The sequence below is a fragment of the Lynx canadensis genome, chromosome F2, assembly GCF_007474595.2.
Source record: "Lynx canadensis isolate LIC74 chromosome F2, mLynCan4.pri.v2, whole genome shotgun sequence".
Lineage (NCBI taxonomy): Eukaryota > Metazoa > Chordata > Mammalia > Carnivora > Felidae > Lynx > Lynx canadensis.
Window position 1 is genome coordinate 45,011,911 of NC_044320.2, and position 19,928 is coordinate 45,031,838.

Below are 19,928 nucleotides of genomic sequence, written 5' to 3' on the forward strand. Positions count from 1 at the left end.
AGAGAGAGAGGGTGAGACAGCCAATCCCAAGCAGGTTCTGCACTGTCAGTGCACAGCCCTAGGCAGGCCTCCAACTCACTAACAGTGAGATCATTACCTAAGCCGAAATCAAGAGTAGGACACTTAACCCACTGAGCCACCCAGGCACCCCTAAAGGACTCTTACAAGTCAATTCTAAGAAAGAAAAAAACATAATTTTTATACATGGAAAAAATATTTGATACAAGCACTTCACTAAAGAAGATACATAAATGGGCAATGAGAACATGAAAAGGTGCTCAATTGTCATTAGACATTAGGGAAATGCAAACTAAAAATACCCTAAGATGTGACTTCATACCCACTACAATGGTTAACATTTTTAAAACTGCTGGGGATGTAAAATGGTACAACCACTTTGCAAAACAACTGACAGTTCTTTATAAATTAACATATACACCTACACTCCTACTCTACAACTTTACAACTCTACTCCTAGGAATTGAAATGAAAAGTAAATTAAACATATGTCCGCAAAAAGACTTGCACAAGAATATTTATAATAGCTTAATTCATTATAGCCCCAAATGGGAAATAATCCAAATGTCTATAAACAGGAGAAAATAATTTGTGGCATAATTCATGCAATGAAATGCTACTGGGGATAAACAAAAAACAACAAACTGCTGACAAATGCAACAATAAGGTGAATCTCAAAAAAACATATGCTCAGCAAAAGACAGGCACAAAAGAATATATACTGTATGATTCCATTTCTTTAGTTCCAGAACAAGTAAAACTAATCTGTACAGGTAGAAATCAGAATAGTAGTTGCTTATGAGAGGTAAGAATTTACTGGAAGTGTAAGAGGAAATTTGTAGGTTGAAGGAAATGTCTGATACCTTACTGGTGTGTATACATTTGTCCAAACTCATTGAATGGAACACTCACTATTTCTGTGTAACGTGGTATTCAACAGAGAGAAAAGGCCATTAGACTTGATTGCCCAAAGGACATTAATGAACTTTGAAAATAATATTCAGTAGAACGAAGAGGGAAAAAACAGAATTTCAAGGGGTTAAGTAGGAAACAAAAACAATAGACAGATGGCAGTTTAGAGAACTCTGGTTATGGAGAGACCATGAGGGAGGAGAAAAGGCAAGAAGTAGACTTTGTCTTAAGGTCTGCTTAAGGCAAGATAAAGAGGCTGAAAAGAAAGGAATGAAGGGAGTGCAAATTTCTCAGTAAAATAAGGTGCAAAGTCATTTGCAGAGAGGATATAGAGTCAAAAATGGACGACCTAATGTTAAAAGAGTGAAAATGTGTGGAGTAGGTCCTGTGGAGAAAGGGACAAGGAATTTTCTTCATTAATCATTGTTATAATCACTTAATTGATTCTAATCTGAATTAATATTATGGCAGCTGGCTTTTCATTTTGTCATTATTTCAAGGCACTAAGCTGGGCTCAGAGGCTACTGTAAATTAGTCGTCACTCATTGGTTGAAAAAGAGCAGAAGAGAAAACAAGGAATGGCTATGTTGCCATTTCCAGGAGCAGGGAGACCTTCCCTACTCTTCCAAGAGAAAACCACAGGAGGTACACTTGCAGCTTCTCCCTGCCCTCTTCCTCTCCAGTGGGCCAAAGAATAATTTCACTGACTGGCGAGTTTGGAGGAAGAACTGAGCCTACTGGTTTCGTCTCTTCCTTTCTCCCTCTTTCTTTCAGAGACATTCTGTTCCCAGGATGCCCCACGTTCTCATTTTCCTTCTGTGGTTGTGCCGCTCTGCCCATATAGAGTTGTTTAGGGGCAAAACTCTAACCTGTCCAGGTTCCACTCCAAGTCCATAAACCATTACTCTGTAGTTTATGTAAGCCAACAAACAGAACGTTCCCCCTCCCAGGTTCTAAACAAATTGAGAAATGAGACACGAGATTCAGAACGAAGGTAATCACACATCAGCACAGAGCTTCCATGAACATTCTCAGGCTTCCTACCAGCCCTCCACTGAATTAACCACACCCATCCAGTCACAGCCTTTCCTCCTAAGGCAGCTGCTTACTTGGTGGCAGAGTAAAAAGAGGATGCTGAGCCATGTATGCTCAACGCTTTTCCCAAATTCACCACTAAGTCAATCTTCTGCCTTTAAAAAGGAATGAATGGGAGGAACAGAAGGGAAAATAAAAATAACAACCAATAATAAAAAAAGTTGGCATCCACGGAGCAATTTACTACGTCCCAGGCTCAACCCTAAATATTTTTGGTTAATTAGAATATTTAACTGTCAAGACTACCTTATGAACAGGCACTATTATTGTTCTCCTGTTTCAGTTGCAGACACTAAGGCATGGGAAGGCGAAGAAACTTTCCCAAGGTCAGAAAATGGAAATACTGCTTGAGGAGGTGACCAATCAGCTTACATAAAGGACACAGCCAGAATACAGACAATCCAGAATTATCTATAAAATAGCATCGACCTATATATTTTGTAACCCTACTTTCTTCAGTAAAAGCTTTCATTTCATTGCAGTTTCTAACATATCGCTATAGATTTATATAGTTCTTTGAATATTACGCTTAGTACTCCAAACAGAGCTAAGCTGAATTGTGAAACCATAATATGTTATAGCTGCAAAGGTTCTGAAGTTCATCTGCTCAAAATTTTTCCTTTAGAGGTAAGAAAGCTAAGGTGCAGTTAAATTACTCGCCCAAAGTCATAAGGCTAGTTGCACAAAGATATGACCTAGTCCACCAGATCTTCCCTTTTTTCATTGTATCATTGATACACAAACCCATCGAGAAGCTGAATAAATGAAGGAGCAAACGGACAACTATTGGCATTTTCACCATTATAAATATTCCTTTTCTTCATAAAGTAGAACACTTAAAACTTTTTTCTAGTTACTCTGACTAGAAACATTACATTCTCTGTGAAAATCTCTCTGGGAAGCATAATATATTGGCTAGAGGTATAGACAAGTGAATTGGAATAGACTTTAGGGGCTGCAAAAATCCCTTTGTTAAAGACTGTTCATAGTTTTGTATCCTTCAAAAATCTGGATGCTCTTATGTTGTAACACATCTGTTTCTATTCAACAGGCAATAAAGAGAATCTCCAAAGTCAAGTAAACTCAAGTAGGGTTTTTTTCTCCATCTGTCGGAGCAAAAGCCCAAGAGAGCATTTTGCCTGCAGAAGGACAAGGCCCTCAGCTGGCTCCAGAAAGCCACTGTAACGGCAGCCCATCTGTGCAGATGTGCAGGATAAGATGTGCAGCATTTTGTTGCTGTTAATGATAATAAAATGTGGGGTTTTTTAATGAAAATGATTATCTTGATTTTCAACACCTTGCTTTTCTATTACCTTTTCTATCAAGCTGAAAATGTTTTCCAATACTTATATGAAGTAAAATTTCATGTCCCCAGTCCCATATCAGGGCAGACTCCAAGAACCCCAGAGTTAGGAAATCAGTATTACAATCAACTTTAGAACTTTAGTGTTTCGAACCCTCACCCTTACACCAAGACCACCAAGTTATGCTATTTCTCATTTCCCTCAAGTGTTCAAAGAATCACCTGCTTAAAATTAGCTTAAAATTTTAATCACCTGCTTAAAATTAAAACCCCACAAGGACTTGAGGCCACTGAGGCACAACAGATGACCAGGGTGGGGCTGGGGAAGGGCTGTTTAACCAAGTCTCACTATAAACAAAATTACCTGCTGATTTCTTGAGGAATCCATGCCAGCTCATTGTTGTTCAGATTAAGCAGAATCAAATTCTGTAAGCCATCTGTCAGAAAATCATTTTAATCACGTTAGCCATCTCTTACAAAATAACTTGCAGCCACTTTTCTATATACCGTTGTTTTCCTTCTGGTTTCTTGCCTTGGCTAATGCTCTTGGGGTTCCTGGTGACAGATACCCTCTTAAACTAGCTTCAGCTAAAAAGGGGGGGAATTTATCACATCTTCTTCATCCATTCATCTGTTGCTGGGCAGCTGGGCTCTTCCCGTACTTTGGCTATTATTGATAGCACCGCTACAAACACTGGGGTGCGCATGCCCCTTAGAAACAGCACCCCTGTATCCTTTGGAGAAATAAAGGTTATGCTTTAGTTTCAACTCACAAGGGTTGTCCTATAAATGCTTGTTGAGTGAATGAATCATTCCAAAGGTTCCTCCTTACAGGCCACACTCACCCATCCATCAGCAAGACTTGGGGAGAGCAGTCAAATGGGGGGGTACCACGGGGTACCACCCCCTCCCCCCGCCACGGGAGCCACCCCCCACCCCTTCCCCCCACAGCAGCCGGGCTGCAGACCCCAAGTCGCACTGGCAGTGCGCAGAGCGGCCTCCCAGACCTCCGGCGACCGTGCGGGCACGTGTGCGCACTCACGCGGGCACGCACGCGTACCTCGTCTCTCCGCACATGCGCACGCCCGTCAGGCCGGTTCTGTGCCCCCCTGCAGCCCCGCCGCTGCACGCGACCGCGGGGAGGCGGCCCAGGGTGGCGCTCTTTTTGGGGCCCGAGCCCGTGAACCTGCCCAGTGAGGAGGACTGGAAATGGGCGTACCGTGTGCACAAGTGCCCCCGGAGTTCCAGGGCCCCCGTGTCCTTGAAGCGGGGACGCGTCGACGTGCGCTAGCACGTGGCTGAAGTACTCCCGGATATTCTTCGCCCCGGGCCGGAAGGGGCTGACGCATTCTCTGTCGCATTTCCTGGGGGCTGCGTCCTTCTCGGCCACCAGCCTCTCTGCAGGGAGCTCAAGGCCAGATGGACGGACTGGGGGCCTTCGCACTTATCCTCTTTGCAGGCTCGTTGAACCGACAGCACTGCGTGTCCACGCGGCGTATCAGGCGCACCTCCCCGGCGCAGAATTCTGAGATGGCGCTGTCCTGCAGACCAGCCAGTGGGAAAACTTCCAGGTGTGCAGCTTGCCAGCCTCTCGTTGAGGCCCATCTCCCCAGGTAGCACCACCAGGCCCTTGAACTCTACATCTGTGACTCCAGATGTGGTGCACGGTGGCTCCAGGTACATCTCCACGGTAAGCTTTTCCCTTTTGGGCTTGGCTTTGAACTTCCCTGAGAACCAGGCCATGGCTGTTCCTGCCTCCCAATACACTGGGCCCTCAGCCCTCGGGATGGGGGGGGGGTATATCATATTAATATAAATATATGTATATATACATAATCTATATGGAGTGCTATGTAATTATAGGCTCATATAGATATGTTGGGCTGTGTATGTATATACATAGGCCTTTGGTTGCTCTTGATAATCACAGAAATGATCATGCCAGAGTTTCTTGGGCTTTTCATGCTTCTTCTGAACCATTGAACCAGGTTGTGATGTCCAAAGACACCATACCACGCTGTAGGCTAATGCTGTCTTTCCCAGGAGCTGCTCAAAGTCTGGGGGGATATACTCTCCGGGAGTCTCTGCAAAACGTAGAGTTTTATTTCTCATTACAGCTTCTCTCAGCTTCACATTCATATTGTCTCTCGCTACTCCTTTCTTTGCCCCATTCCCCAGGCTTTTCTTTTGAACAGATTTTCTCTAATTTTCCCTATATGGATAGCCATCCTACAGCTCCTGCGTTTGTATGTTCACAGACAGGGTAGACAGTTCTTGAACTGAAATGCCTGCAGGAGCTGAGAAGTTAACTCAAACGGTAGTAGTGGCCCTGGCCAGAGTGTAACTGGCAGGAGTGTGCTGAACTGGTGAGCACCGGCCTTATCTAACAGGCCAGCTGCCATTCAGCCAGCCCCTGGCCACTGCTATCATGTAGGAATATGCTTCCAGTATTGCCTTGTCTTTCTTTCTTAAAACAAGTGGATGAAAAAGATCCAGAGAACCAGATTTTTTTCTTTTTGTGAACTCTTTTGATTTGCAAGTTTTGGTACCCTAATTCACATTTTTTAAAAGGCAGTCAAAATAGAACCAACTTATTGGTGAACCAGTTTCAGCCCACAGGCCACCAGTTTGCAACCCCTGCCTTAGTTCATATGATTAGCTCAGACCGATTAAACTGTTCTGGATTCTATCGTAATTCCCAAGAAAGAGACAAATACTGGCCCACCATGGGACACAAATCTAGCTCTAGCCCAGCCCCCTGGTCTGGTGAGGGGGGACAGAGTCATGTAATACATGCCAGATAATACTCAACTACCTGACACAAAACTGCTTCTGCCCTTGGTTAATAAGAACATGCCATGGGGCGCCTGGGTGGCGCAGTCGGTTAAGCGTCCGACTTCAGCCAGGTCACGATCTCGCGGTCCGTGAGTTCGAGCCCCGCGTCAGGCTGATGGCTCAGAGCCTGGAACCTGTTTCCGATTCTGTGTCTCCCTCTCTCTCTGCCCCTCCCCCGTTCATGCTCTGTCTCTCTCTGTCCCAAAAATAAATAAACGTTGAAAAAAAAAATTTAAAAAAAAAAAAATAAGAACATGCCATAGAACATAACTTCTGCCACTCACATGGGATTTCCAAAGTTCAACAGCCCAAAGCCAAGAAATCCAGAGACTACTGTACAGAGATTACATATACTTTATAAACCTCAAATTTATGGGCACACAAGACAAAATTTTTCTTTAGGAAAGCCTTAAATTAGCATCATTTAGGTTGCGTAATATTATTTATATGTATCAGGTTTTGCCCATGTTTGTCCCAAAGTAGAGTTTGTAAAATAGTTTATAAAATTCTCTGCTTGTTTTCATGCCCTTAATTTTTTTGCATGTAAACTGTTTTCTTCCTAAGTAGATTGTAATTGAACCCTGAATCAATGGCTTTGCATATATAATGTGCATGAACATTAATAAGTGTTTGTTACTGTTCTTATTTTGAAAAAAAATATTTCTCCAAGATACATGATTTAGGATCTTAAAGTAAAAAGATGGTACCAGAGTCTATTTGTGCTGTTTGCCAACTATACCCCTAATTTCGCCCCCCCCCCAATGATATCCTTAGTAAATGCTGCTTAATGATGACAGGGATTATATATAGCACCCATATCTCAAAAGTCCACAGAACCTTATAAATTTCATAACATAGCTTTAGTTTTATTAGTAGGGTCAAAGCCTTATAATGACAAAGTGTTGTACATGAGTATATGAAGCTATAAAAATCACCTAGATCTCTTTGTCATATGTTTTGTCTTTAAGCCCACTCTACCTGTATTCAATTGGAAGAGTGTCCTATTGAATGGAGAAGTTATAGTTTGAAAGGAAACACCAAAAAAAAAATGCCAATTATTGGATCTCATATTTTTTCTTTAAAGTCCTCCTCAAATTGATTTCTATCTTAACATCTTGATCAAAGATTGTAGCTTAAAATTGAGACAAAATAAAAAGTGTAAAAAATAAGGGGAACTTTTCTTGATTTGATTTTCAACTAGTCTCCTCTTAGGTACAGAGAAAGGGTGCCCAGATTCAAGAGTCAAAATATACACTGATTCTGAAAATGGGATATTCATTAATCTAATACTAACTTCTTTTCTTAGATCCACCTAGTACAATAGTTGAAAAAAAAGTCCCAAGAATTCCTTAATTTCAAGAGCAATGTGTAGATAACTCCAACAAAAAATTATTAAAAGGTAAAATTTTTTACTTTTGCATTTGTTCAATATAAGGATATTAAGTTTGGCCTTATAATGTTGCTCTTCTATGACTAACTTACCACATGCTCCAGATGCAAATTTACAAATCTTATTTCCAAATAAATGAAGCTTCTTCAGGGATGTAAGGTATTTCATCTCTTCTGGAATTTCTTCTAAAAGATTATTTCCCAGATTTAGCACTGTCAACTGTAAACATACATAAATTTAATGAACTCATGTATTATTCACCTTCAAAGAAAAGACCCTGACTAGTCAGAGCAACCTTGAAAAAGAAAAGCAAAGATAGAGGATCACAGTTCCTGACTTTAAGGTATATTACAAAGGTATAGTGATCAAGACGGTATGGTACTGGCACAAAAACAGACACATAGATCAATAGAACAGAATAGAAAACCCAGAAATGGACCCACAACCATAAGGTCAACTAATCTTTAACAAAGCAGGAAAGAATATCCAATGGAAAGAAGACAGTCTCTTCAACAAATGGTGCTGGGAAAACTGGACAGCAACATGCAAAAGAAAAAAACTAGACCACATTCTTGCACCATACACAAAAATAAACTCAAAGTGGATGAAAGACCTACATGTGAGACAGGAAACAATCAAAATCCTAGAGGAGTACACAGGCAGCAATCTCTTTGACCTCGGCCAGAGCAACTCCTTAATAGACATGTCTCCAGAGGCAAGGAAAATAAAAGCAAAAATAAACTATTGGGACTTGATCAAAATAAAAAGCTTCTGCACAGCAAAGTAAACAATCAACAAAACTAAAAGACAGCCTTCAGAATGGGAGAAGATATTTGTAAATGATGTATCTGATAAAGGGTTAGTATCCAAAATATATAAATAATTAATAAAACTCCACACCTAACAAACAAATAATCCAGTTAAAAAATGGGCAGAAGACATTTTTTTCAAAGAAGACATCCAGATGGCTAATAGATACATGAAAAGATGCTCAACATCAGTCATCATCAGGGAAATATGAATCAAAACTGCAATGAGATACCATCTCATACCTGTCAGAATGGCTAAAATTAGCAACACAGGAAACAACAGATGTTGGCAAGGATGCAGGGAGAGGGGAATCTGCACTGCTGGTGGGAATGCAAACTGGTGCAGCCACTCTGGAAAACAGTATGGAGGTTCCTCAAAAAGTTAAATATAGTACTACACTAAGACCCAGCAATTGCACTACTAAGTATTTATCCATAGTATGCAAAAATATTGATTCAAAGGGATGCACCCCAATGTTTATAGCAGCACTATCAATAGCCAATTATGGAAAGAGCCCAAATGTCCATCAACTGACGAATGGATAAAGAAGATGTGGTGTGTGTGTGTGTGTATATATATATATATATATATATACACTATATATATATATATACACTATATATATATATATACACTATATATATATATATATATATATATGGAATGGAGTATCACTCAGCCATCAAAAAGAATGAAATCATGCCATTTTCAACAATGTGGATGGAGCCAGAGAATATTATGCTAAGCAAAATAAGTCAGAAAAAGACAAATACTGTATGATTTCATTCATATGTGGAGTTTAGGAAACAAAACAGATGAACATAGTGGGGAAAAAAGAGAGCGGCAAACCATAAAGCAGACTTTTAGCTATAGAGAACAAATTAACATTTGCTGGAGGGGAGGTGAGCAGGGGGATGGGTTAAATGAGTGATGAGTATTGAAGAGGGTGCTTGTGATGAGCACTGGATGTGGTATCTAAGTGATGAATCACTAAATTCTAAACATGTAACTGATATTACACTGTATGTTAACTAGCTGGAATTGAAGTAAATACTTCGAAGAAAAAAATTAAATTTAAAAAACAGTCTTTTGGGTATGTTGCATGAAAAATTGAAATGATAAGACACAAGAAAAGTGCATGTCAGAATAAAAATATTGGAATAGAAATGAGAAATATTAGGAAGAATGTGCTGAAAATAATATAGTAATTCAAAACAAGGAAAGGCCAACTAAATTGACTGCTATGAAAAATAGCATCATTATTCTTGGTTATTGTTCTATATAAAATTCTTTCTATTCAAAATTTATGACTGACAATGCCTTACACATATGTGATACCTTACAATTTCAGCATTAGAATTATTTTTATATATATTTTAAAAAGGACCTTTGTTGAGATTCATGTAACCTAAGAAAATGTCAGCATAATCTTAAACAATTATTTCACATACACCTAAAATGAGCTTTATAACTAAAGTTTATTTAATCTTCATGTTCAAACATCTTATGTTAATTAAAGCACAATTTAATTTTTAATTAAACCACTGAACTTTATTAAAATTGTAATGCAAACCATTCCAAAGGCATTTAAAAACACAAATGATTCATTCGTAATTCACTTGAGCATCTCAAAGAGTATCCTAATATTGCGACCCACAGAATCAAAACCTTTAAAAAGTTGGCAAAGGATTTATCAAGATAAGTGTACTCTTAATCCCCTTTATCTGTTTCACCCCCTCTTATCTTGTAGACTTATCTTGATGAGCACTGAGAAATATATAGAACTTAAATCAATATATTGTACACCTGAAACTAATAGAGCATTGTCTGTTAATTATACTTGAATTAAAAAAGAAAAAACTCGGCAAAGGGGCTAATTCTTGAAATTAGAAATATGACCCAGGATCTGAGATCCTCCTATCATATAATGACTGATTGGTCAGATGTAGGAAGAACCGCACGTAAGAAAGAAAGATACTCCTTGATCTTCTAATCCAATATATCACTGATACAGGATTGGTCCCTAAAAAATTATAATTTTTTTTTATTTGAGATCTAATTGTAACCTCCAAGATATAAAAAGAGTCTTTTTTTCACTCCCAAACAGAATTTACCATTCATATTTCAGTACCAACTCCTGGTTTCAATACCAGCCTTCAGAGTTTTAATATTAAAAGGTATATGGGGCGCCTGGGTGGTGCAGTCGGTTAAGCGTCCGACTTCAGCCAGGTCACGATCTCGCGGTCCGTGAGTTCGAGCCCCGCATCAGGCTCTGGGCTGGTGGCTCAGAGCCTGGAGCCTGTTTCCGATTCTGTGTCTCCCTCTCTCTCTGCCCCTCCCCCGTTCATGCTCTGTCTCTCTCTGTCCCAAAAATAAATAAACGTTGAAAAAAAAAAAGGAATCACAGGAGTCTTTAGTCTTTTTTTTTAATTTTTTTTTTTTACATTTATTTATTTTTGAGAGACAGAGAGACAGAGCACAAGTGGGGGAGGGGCAGAGAGAGAGGGAGACACAGAATCCGAAGCAGGCTCCAGGCTCTGAGCCATCAGCACAGAGCCCGACGCGGGGCTCAAACTCACGAACCGTGAGATCATGACCTGAACCAAAGTCGGACACTCAACCGACTGAGCCACCCAGGCGCCCCTCTTTTTTTTTTTTTAAAGTAAGTTCTACACCCAACGTGGGGCTTGAACTAACGATACCGAGATCAAGAGTCACGTGCTCTACCGACTGAGACAGGTGCCCCAGAATCATGGGAGTCTTGACAAATTAATGACTTTAACATAAGACAAGAAAAATAAGAATTTTTAGGCAAATTATGGTTTATATTTCAATATCATCTGGTATTTGATTTGGATGTATGTTAACAATTTAAAGTAATATAAAGCATAGTATATTTACAATGAAATTCCATGTCCTGAGAATTCATGGAAAAGGTTTTGCTTTTATACCTGCCTTCCACTGAGAATGACCATCATATACCATCTTGAAGGCTTTATTCTTTTGTAAAGGTGAAGTTCAAATATATTCATGTAGCCATTCTAGTGGAAAGACTTAATCCAGAGTCTATGCTTATATTACTTTCCTATTGGACTATAACAAATTACCACAAACTTAGCGACTTAAAACAAGGCAAATTTATTATCAGATGAAATGAAATGGGTTTCACTGACCTAAAAACAAAGGGTTGACAGGGCTGCATTTCTTTCTGGAGAAAAGTAGACAGTTATAAATGCAAGTCTAGAATTCTCTGCAGTAGTCAAGACCAGAGGGTGAAATCTGAGCTTTTACCAGGTAAAAGGTATCATGTGGGATGGTAAGAGATCAGTGAGGATGAGGGTGTGAGGAGAGGATTGAGGCTAGCAAAGGAGGAGAAGGAATGGCCAGTGAGGTAGACAGGGAGGGTGTGACACCTACAGAGTCTGGTAGAGCAGATCTGCTTTATGGAGACAGTGTTCAGTCTTCAGGAACTGGATTTTTCCTATGGAGGACTTTCTCCTGCATCCTTCTGTGAAGAATTTCCTTTGGTTACTAGGAGACACTTTACCTGGAAATGCCTGGAAGGTTATGCCTCTACTCCATCCTCCTAAGGTGGCCTATATCCCATAATGGATGCAGGGATGTAACAGCCAGCCCCTTTGCCTCTGTGGCGCAAGGCATGTTCCAGAACTCTGATGGGATAAGGCTGAGGCTAAATTTCTCCTGAAATCATATCATAACCTTAATTCTTTCCCTGCCCCGTTCTTCTTCCTCACACTTTTACAGGTTTATTCTGAGAGCACAGCTTCAATAAATGACAAAAATCTGTGACTTAGGTTCTCCAACATACGTGGTGTCACAGAAGCCAAGGGGAAAGAAAAGGAAAAGAAAGCTGTTTTTAAAAAGAAGATACAGGTCAGATCCCAAGGGAAAGTTAAGTAAAATAAAAGCATAGGAATAACCACGGGATTTAGCAACATGAAAATCATTAGTGGCCTTCGCAATAGGGGTGAAGTGTTGGGGAAGAAATGCTGATTGAAGTGGGCTATGGAGAAAATGTGAAAAAGTGAAGATAATGGGTAACAGACAATTCTTTTAAGAACTTTTGCTATAAAGGGATCTTAAAAACTTATCAGGGAGCTGTAGGGTTTGTTTCTTCAAAAATAAAAGATAGTATAGCTTATTGATATGCTGATGGAAATAATTCTGCAGAGAATGAGAAACTAATGATATAAGGAGAGGGATCATTGCAGGATCAAAATCTTTTAGAAAGTGAAGGGCACCTGGCAGGCTCAGTTCATAGAACATACGATTCCTGATCTCAGGATGGTGAGTTCAAGCCCCACATTGGGTGTGGAGCCTACTTTAAAAAAAAATCCTTTAGAAAATGAGAAAGGATGTGATCCAGAGTACATGTGGGTCCTGGCCCTGCATAAGAGTAAGGACTCTTCACCAAGGTTGTATGAAGGAAGGTGGAGAAGGTACATGCAGATCAGGGCCATGGATGGATTGGGTGATAAAATAGGAGGGAGTTCCTGACTGACAGTATCTATTTTTTCGATGAAATATGAAACAAAACCATCTGCCTGGAGGAGGAGATGTAACGAGGTTTGAGGAAATGTAATTTTGAAGGGCAATCTGAGCAAATGTGGTAGGGTAGCTGTGAAAATCACAGCCGGTTTTCTGATTGAACAGCTCCAAAGATGATATAAAATGGATAGATGACCCAGGAAAAGTCACCTGCTTTGGAAGACACATTAAATACATGGCCGTTTGTCTAGAAAAGGCTACCGTGTGAAATTCTGAGCTCCACACCAAAACTGTGACATGAAAACCTCAAGATTTAAAGGATTCCAGTGTTAACATTAAGATGGAGTGAATGGAACTGGAATTATTCTTGATAGAGTAGGGTAACTAAAAGAAGATTTGGTTATGACCTTTAAATTCATAAAGGTATCTGAAAGACTGTGGGGTTACACTCTGTCATCAGAACAAATATGTCAGAAGTTCAGCCTAGATTACATAAATTATACAGAAGTTCCAGAGACGCTACAACAGGACTGAATTACCTGTGACAAACACCTCAAGACCCAACCTAAATGCTCTATTAACTCAATCATATTTATTATGTGTCTATTACGTGCATGGTGTTTTGAGTGCTAGAGTGACAAGGACACCCACGGTCCCTCTCTCATAGTGCTTATATGTTGGGAAGCGAGACAGGCAACAAATAAGTAAACAAGTAATTTCTGTTAGTGTTAAGGGCTTCATATAAAGGAAAGAAAACAGGATAATGGGTTGGAAAGTACTCAAGGCCAGATTGGGTCATAAGAGAAGACTTCCCTGAGAAAGTGATGTTTGAGCCGAGCTAACTGGGATTTCTTGACAAGTTGTTTGAGGTGAGGTATTTGAGATACCTTGACAAGACTGTTCCAAATGGTATTCAATTCACAAAGGGTTTCAAAAACACCAGGCACCCAGGGGTGCCTGGGTGGCTCAGTCAGTTAAGCGCCGACTTTGGCTGAGGTCATGATCCCTTTTCGATGACATTTTCAGGGAAGAGAAAAATGTTGGCCACAGAATAATGACTTTCTGTTAAATTGTCAATTTTGATGGGAAAAAAATTTTTGTTTCTAGTGATAATGTGTTTCAGGATTCTGTTTCCATTAAACTATCACTATACCTTAGTTCTCCAATTATTGTAATAGGTTTCTGTATTTACTGGTCCCCCTTGGCATAAACCATCTTCTCCAGGAAGCCACCTTCCTTTTGTAGTTTTATAGCACTGTGTGCTTGCTTGCTTTCTTTCTTGTTTTTAATTTTTTTTAATGTTTATTTTTGAGAGAGACAGGGAGGGAGAGACAGAGGGTGAGCAGGGGAGGGGCAGAGAGAGACAGAGACACAGAATTCAAGGCAGGCTCCAGGCTCCATGCTGTCAGCACAGAGCCCAACACAAGACTCAAACTCATGAGCCATGAGATCATGACCTGAGCCAAAGTCAGAAACTTAACTGACTGAGCCACCAAGGCACCCCAAGCACTACGTGCTTTCTATGACCAATTATTATCTTCTGCTCTGTGTTGTAGTGATTCATGTATATGTTATACCTTTACTATTAAGTTGGAAATTTTGCAATGACAGGGTCTCTTTGTGTTCATCTGGCATTCAAAGAACAGTGGCTGAGATAGAATAGCTTCTCAATAAACATTAGTTGAATGCTGCCTGCTTAGATCATTTCTGCAAGCTAATGGTTCATACTGTGGGTGGAATACTCATATGGCTCTATATCATGTTTTTTTATTTCAAAATCAAGTATCTGTTGAGCTCAATCAGCTCCAATCTTCCCATCTTGATTTACTTTCTTCTAAGGGGTTGCCTGCTTTCCTTATTCTAGCCATCTGCTCATTTTCACTAGCCCCTATACTCATTTCAATGTAAGACCTATCATATGTATGCCTAGAACTTATACCAGGAAACTTCTCCTAACATTTAATTATACTGTGCTTGTAGCTATTAATTACCACTGGAGAACTTTGTGCTATTTATTGTGTCTTTCAATTGTTTATTTGATGTTTAAAATGATATCTATGACTAACTTGGATAAAAACATTTTTAGAAGTGTAAAAAAACTGAGTTCAAATGTCCATTTTATCTGGACATCTTTTTGAACTAAATCATGCTTGATGATACCACTTTGGAATAAGCTGTTCGATCACTTGTCTATAACATGTATATGTATATGTTTGATCTAGTATGTGATTATTAATCCTTAAATTCCTTAAGGACAGTGAATGTTCCCATTTGCTATCCCTAAGTAGTACATAATATAATGTTAAGTTCTGTAAGCTCTTTAATAAAAATAATGTAACCAAATTAATGAGAGAAGACTAACAGAATTTTTACATTTTTTACTAGCGTGTATATGGCCAAGGCCTATCAGGGAGGGTGGCATTATGGCTCACTCTGCTAATTCTTATAAATGCTTTTTTTTTTTTAAAGGAATCTGTGGCATCTTTAAAACCACAGTTTAACACAATTGCCAAATGCTTCTTCTAAGTCCAGCTATTTCTGAAAGAATTTGTTTATTTGAATAAGTTTACAAATTTCAAAACTATTATTTAATTTCACAGAAACTTCTTAGTACACAATGTCAGATTTCTCAAAACAATTGTAATTTCATTGGAAAGAGAGGCAAAAGTTCTAAGGTCCAGCATGGCATCTAATCTCTAGAGATTCCTGCAACCTTTAAGCCCTGTCCCCTTAGAGCCCAGGGTTAAATCCAGTGTCATGGAATGGGCAAGTCCTATTCACTCAGTATAAGAACGGCTCTCTGATTAGCATTTATACTAAAATCATTAACAAAGAATTACCTGTTAGCATCCTGTCAGAAGCTTCTTAAGGAAAGAATACAGAGGAAACAGACAAGAGTTTCAAACTGTCAGAAAAGGGGAATTACAGCACAAAACTGACATTCAATTAAAAATGTAAAACCTGAAGTATTTGGAAGAATGGAGCGTTTGGATATCTGAGGGTAGGGGCTAAAATTTTCTAAGTAACCAGTAGGGTAAGGCATTCTATACAAGGTAATGTTAATACCTTATATTTAGGTACCTTTAGGGTAGGAGCTAAAACTTTCTAAGTAACCAGTATGAAGGCACTCTATACAAGGTAATGTTAATAGCAACCTTAGGCACTAAGAATAATGAAGCGTGTTTTAGAGATGAGACAAGCGGGGCACAGAGATAATGTGAGTTGTTTCACATCACCCAGCCAGCAAGTGAGAGAAGAGGCTTAGTCTCTTCTAGAGGCTGACTGCTTCTAGCAGAGGATGCTGAAGCTCCAGAAAGGGTGTAAGAGGCTTAACACAGGCTTGGGCAAAGAAGCAGATGCAAAGGAAGAGTAAAGAAGCTTGGAGAGAAGGAACTCCTAGGTGCCTCTGTACCTGGACAGATACAGGAAAGCAGGATAATCAATCTCTGTTTGATAGAAAAGCCAGGCTTAGAAAACAGAGGCATTACCTATTGATGGAAGAAGAAGAGATTTCCAGTGGATAAGGACAGAAGAAAGGATAGCACTGCTGACCAACAGGACAGATGACATCAGCTCCCTCTGTTCTACTAAGCTTAGAGAGTGAGACCCAGAACACCCAAGGAGGGAGAGAGGGGAGTCCTTGCTTGTGCCATCCCTCCTGTGTTCCTCTGCATAACCCATCCTCCAGGTCTTAACTCGGTTGCACTTCTCAGGATCACCTTCTCTTAATTTTCTAACTAGAGATGCTCCTAGCACAGTATAATTCTCCCTCATGGGACTTTTCACAATAGTAATTTTACATCTGTCTGTATTTTTGGTTGCCTTTCCCACTAAACCTGAGAATTGGGACACATGAGTGTTTTTGTTCCTTTCTTTGTTGCCCAAATCCAGCACGATGCCTCATCCACTGCAGGCACACATAACTATTTGCTGAACATCGGAAGGAAGGACAGATAGAAGGAAGCAAGCTAGTAAGCAAGGGAGGGAGGGTCGGAGGCAGAAGGGAAGTTGATTGTGTTAGGGGTCATCAAGGAGGATAGTGAAAATAGAAAAAGGAGAGACCAGGAACACAATAACAAATTTACAAACTACCCAACTCTGCTTAGGGTTGGCCTTATTTACTGTCAATTGTTTATGGTCAAATAAGAAACTCTGGTAGACCGTATCTTTGTTCTGGGCAGCCACACATGTGAGCCTCATAAAGGAGTATTACTATACTGCCATTGGACCTTATGATGCATGTCAACACTGCTACAGACAATTAGAGATGATGGCTATTTGTTTCTCTGGGGATTTTGAAACTATGACTGATTTACCTATGAGGGAACTTTGTTCCTAGATGATGCCATAATTGTGGTAACACTGTGTTTGGTTAAGCTGAACTCTGAAAATGGCTTCCATCCCATTCCACTCAAGTCTACATTATATGGTTTACTAGGTGCCAGGCACTAGGAACAAGACAAGGTCACCGCCCTCAAGAGTTATAAAATGCTTCTTTGAAAATTGTTGATATCCCAGCACTTCATCAGTCACAGACCAAATGCATTCACCATAAATTATAGGGCATCAACTCATATTTTTCATGTCATTAGAAGTGATTAAAATTTTCCAGTTTCACTAGTCAAATAAGCAAAGAAAGAGGAAACACGATCTATATTTTCTAAAGAAACTCCTCCCACTTTACCCTTGTTGCCAGTTACACTATAATGGTAATACTAATTATAATAGCAACTATAACTTATTTGAAAAGTTCCTATGTACCAGGCCTTGAGCTTCACATATGTTAACATTCAACTTAATCCTCAAACAAGGAGATAGGGTCCATATGTTTTTCACATTTATATCCTTGGAACCAGCACAGACACAAGAAGATGAATGGTAAATATTTGTTCAACAAACGCATACGTAAACAAATGGAAAGTGGGGACAATCCATGTAGCATTCAAACCTGCAATTTTTAGGCAACCCAGTTTTTGTTTTCAGAAACTACAAATTGAACACCACACCCTGGTAAATTTCACACTAAATATATAAATAATGAACCTGTACAGCTGAAAGCAACCTTGAAAGAGACCTCATTTTATAGATGTAGTCACTGATTGAGTGACCTCAACAAGTGACTTAACCTCTTACCAAACCATACATGTTATTTAACAATATGAGGATAGTAACTTCCTTGAAGAGGAACGGAATTCCTAGCGTTGTGCCTGGCTCTCAAGAAATGATTTATGTTGTTATTCTATTCGATAGCATTTTACGGGTGCTGAAATTTAAAACTATTATTTTTGTTTCAGGAACTTAAAAAATATCAAGACTATTTTCATGTTTTTTATTTTGTAGAAAATATGACCAAAAATCAGAATACTGGGGCAAAGTGGACTTCCTACGATGATAAAAAAAAAAAAAAAAAGGCTAGTCCAAAAAGCAAGCACAGTATAGACCCCCTCAAAAATGTGGTAGGGAGATACTTTCAATAATTACTAATAAAAGGTAGGCTCTGAAGCAATACAAGAAAGAGTTCAAACTAACTTTTGAAAAATACATTCAGGGGTTTTGTAGAAAATGGTTAGAAGAAAAATTCTGATCTTAGAACTGTGACATACATATCACCAGGTTATAAAGATCACAAGGACACTTTGTGGCTTAGATCATTCCTCAACGTTTGGGCTTGAATTCCATGACATGCCCTGCCTGCCTTCTCTGCTGTGTTCTTCTCCTTAGCACTGATCATTGCCTCACGTCCTGTTTGTTTTGCTTGTTTCTTACAGCCCTTCTGGTTGGAACGGAAGCTCCATGAAGGCAGGGGTTTTCACCTATTGCTGAATCACCAGTTCTGAACACCTGACACACAGATGGTGCTCAATACTTCTGCATGGACTGAGTAAATGAAGGCAGAAATTGAGACCCACGGGGATTAAGCTCCTTTTATTTAGCTCCTTTTATTAGGCTGCACCAGTTAAGATATCCAAGGCTCCCAAATGCTCCTCCAGGGCCAGCAGCCCCTCTTACCTCTCTTCTTTTCAGAAACTATCGTCTGTCCTTGCCGTTAGAAATCGTGGGAATAACTATGCAGTATTTCTGAACCGTATGAACAATCTATATCTTTTGAAGGTATCTAGCACATTTTATTCGAGCTACTTCTAGAACTCCCATTATAAAGGGGAGATTGAAGGGTGCCTGGGTAGCTTATTTGGTTGAGCGTCTGACCCTTGGTTTCAGCTGGGGTCATGGTCTCAGGGTTCATGGGTTTGAGCCCACATTGGGCTCCTGTGCTGGCAGCTTGAAGCCTGCTTAAGGTCCTCTCTCCCTCTCTCAGCCCCTCCCCCACTCGCTCGCTCATACAGGTGCATGTGCTCTTGCTCTCAAGTAAATAAATAAATAAACTTAAGAAAAATAAAGGAGAGATTGATTTTTTTCAAAATTCCACAACCGTGGAGACTCAATCTGAGAAAACTGCTAACTCATGAATAGCTAAACAATGGCATTAGCCTGAATCTGACTTGTATAGTGCTTTAAAGGTTGACTGCAATAGGGGTGCCTGGGCGGTTCAGTTAAGCACCCAACTCTTGATTTCAGCTCAGGTCATGATCAGTAAGGAAGTAAATAAATAAATAAATCAACAAACTTAAAAAAAAAAAAAAAAGAAATACAAAGGAGACCACAAGAAACCCAATTTCTAAGGACTGAGTTTTGCCAGCTCCCTATTTAAGGAAATTGTGAGTTAACAGAAGTCAAAATTTTAGAGGCTCTCATAAATAAAAGGATAAGGAGGTAAGTACTGGGAGAGCCACAAGAAGACAAAGTAATGATAATCAGACCCAGGCTTTTTTTTCCTTAGGAAATGTATTTCACAGTCTGTAATTTTTAACTAAACAACTATTAACCAAACATGAAGGAAGAATACATGTTTTCAGATACACAAGAGTTCAAAAAATTAAACTACCACATACCCAGACTCGGATGGTATCTGCAGACTTAACTTCTACAAAATAACAAGGGAAACCAAGAAAGAGGAACATATGGGCCACAGGACACAGTGGGTCCAATTCAGGAGAA

At 39.6% G+C, this 19,928-nt stretch overlaps 1 protein-coding gene across 1 annotated transcript in view; it reads right to left on the bottom strand.

Annotated features, from left to right (window-relative positions):
• Positions 1–19,928, bottom strand: part of LRRC69 (leucine rich repeat containing 69) — an 86,030-nt gene that overhangs the window by 63,889 nt on the left and 2,213 nt on the right. The window contains 2 exon segments of the mRNA XM_030304046.1: positions 3,693–3,765; positions 7,646–7,772. Of these exon segments, the coding sequence (XP_030159906.1) occupies positions 3,693–3,765; positions 7,646–7,772 (200 nt within the window).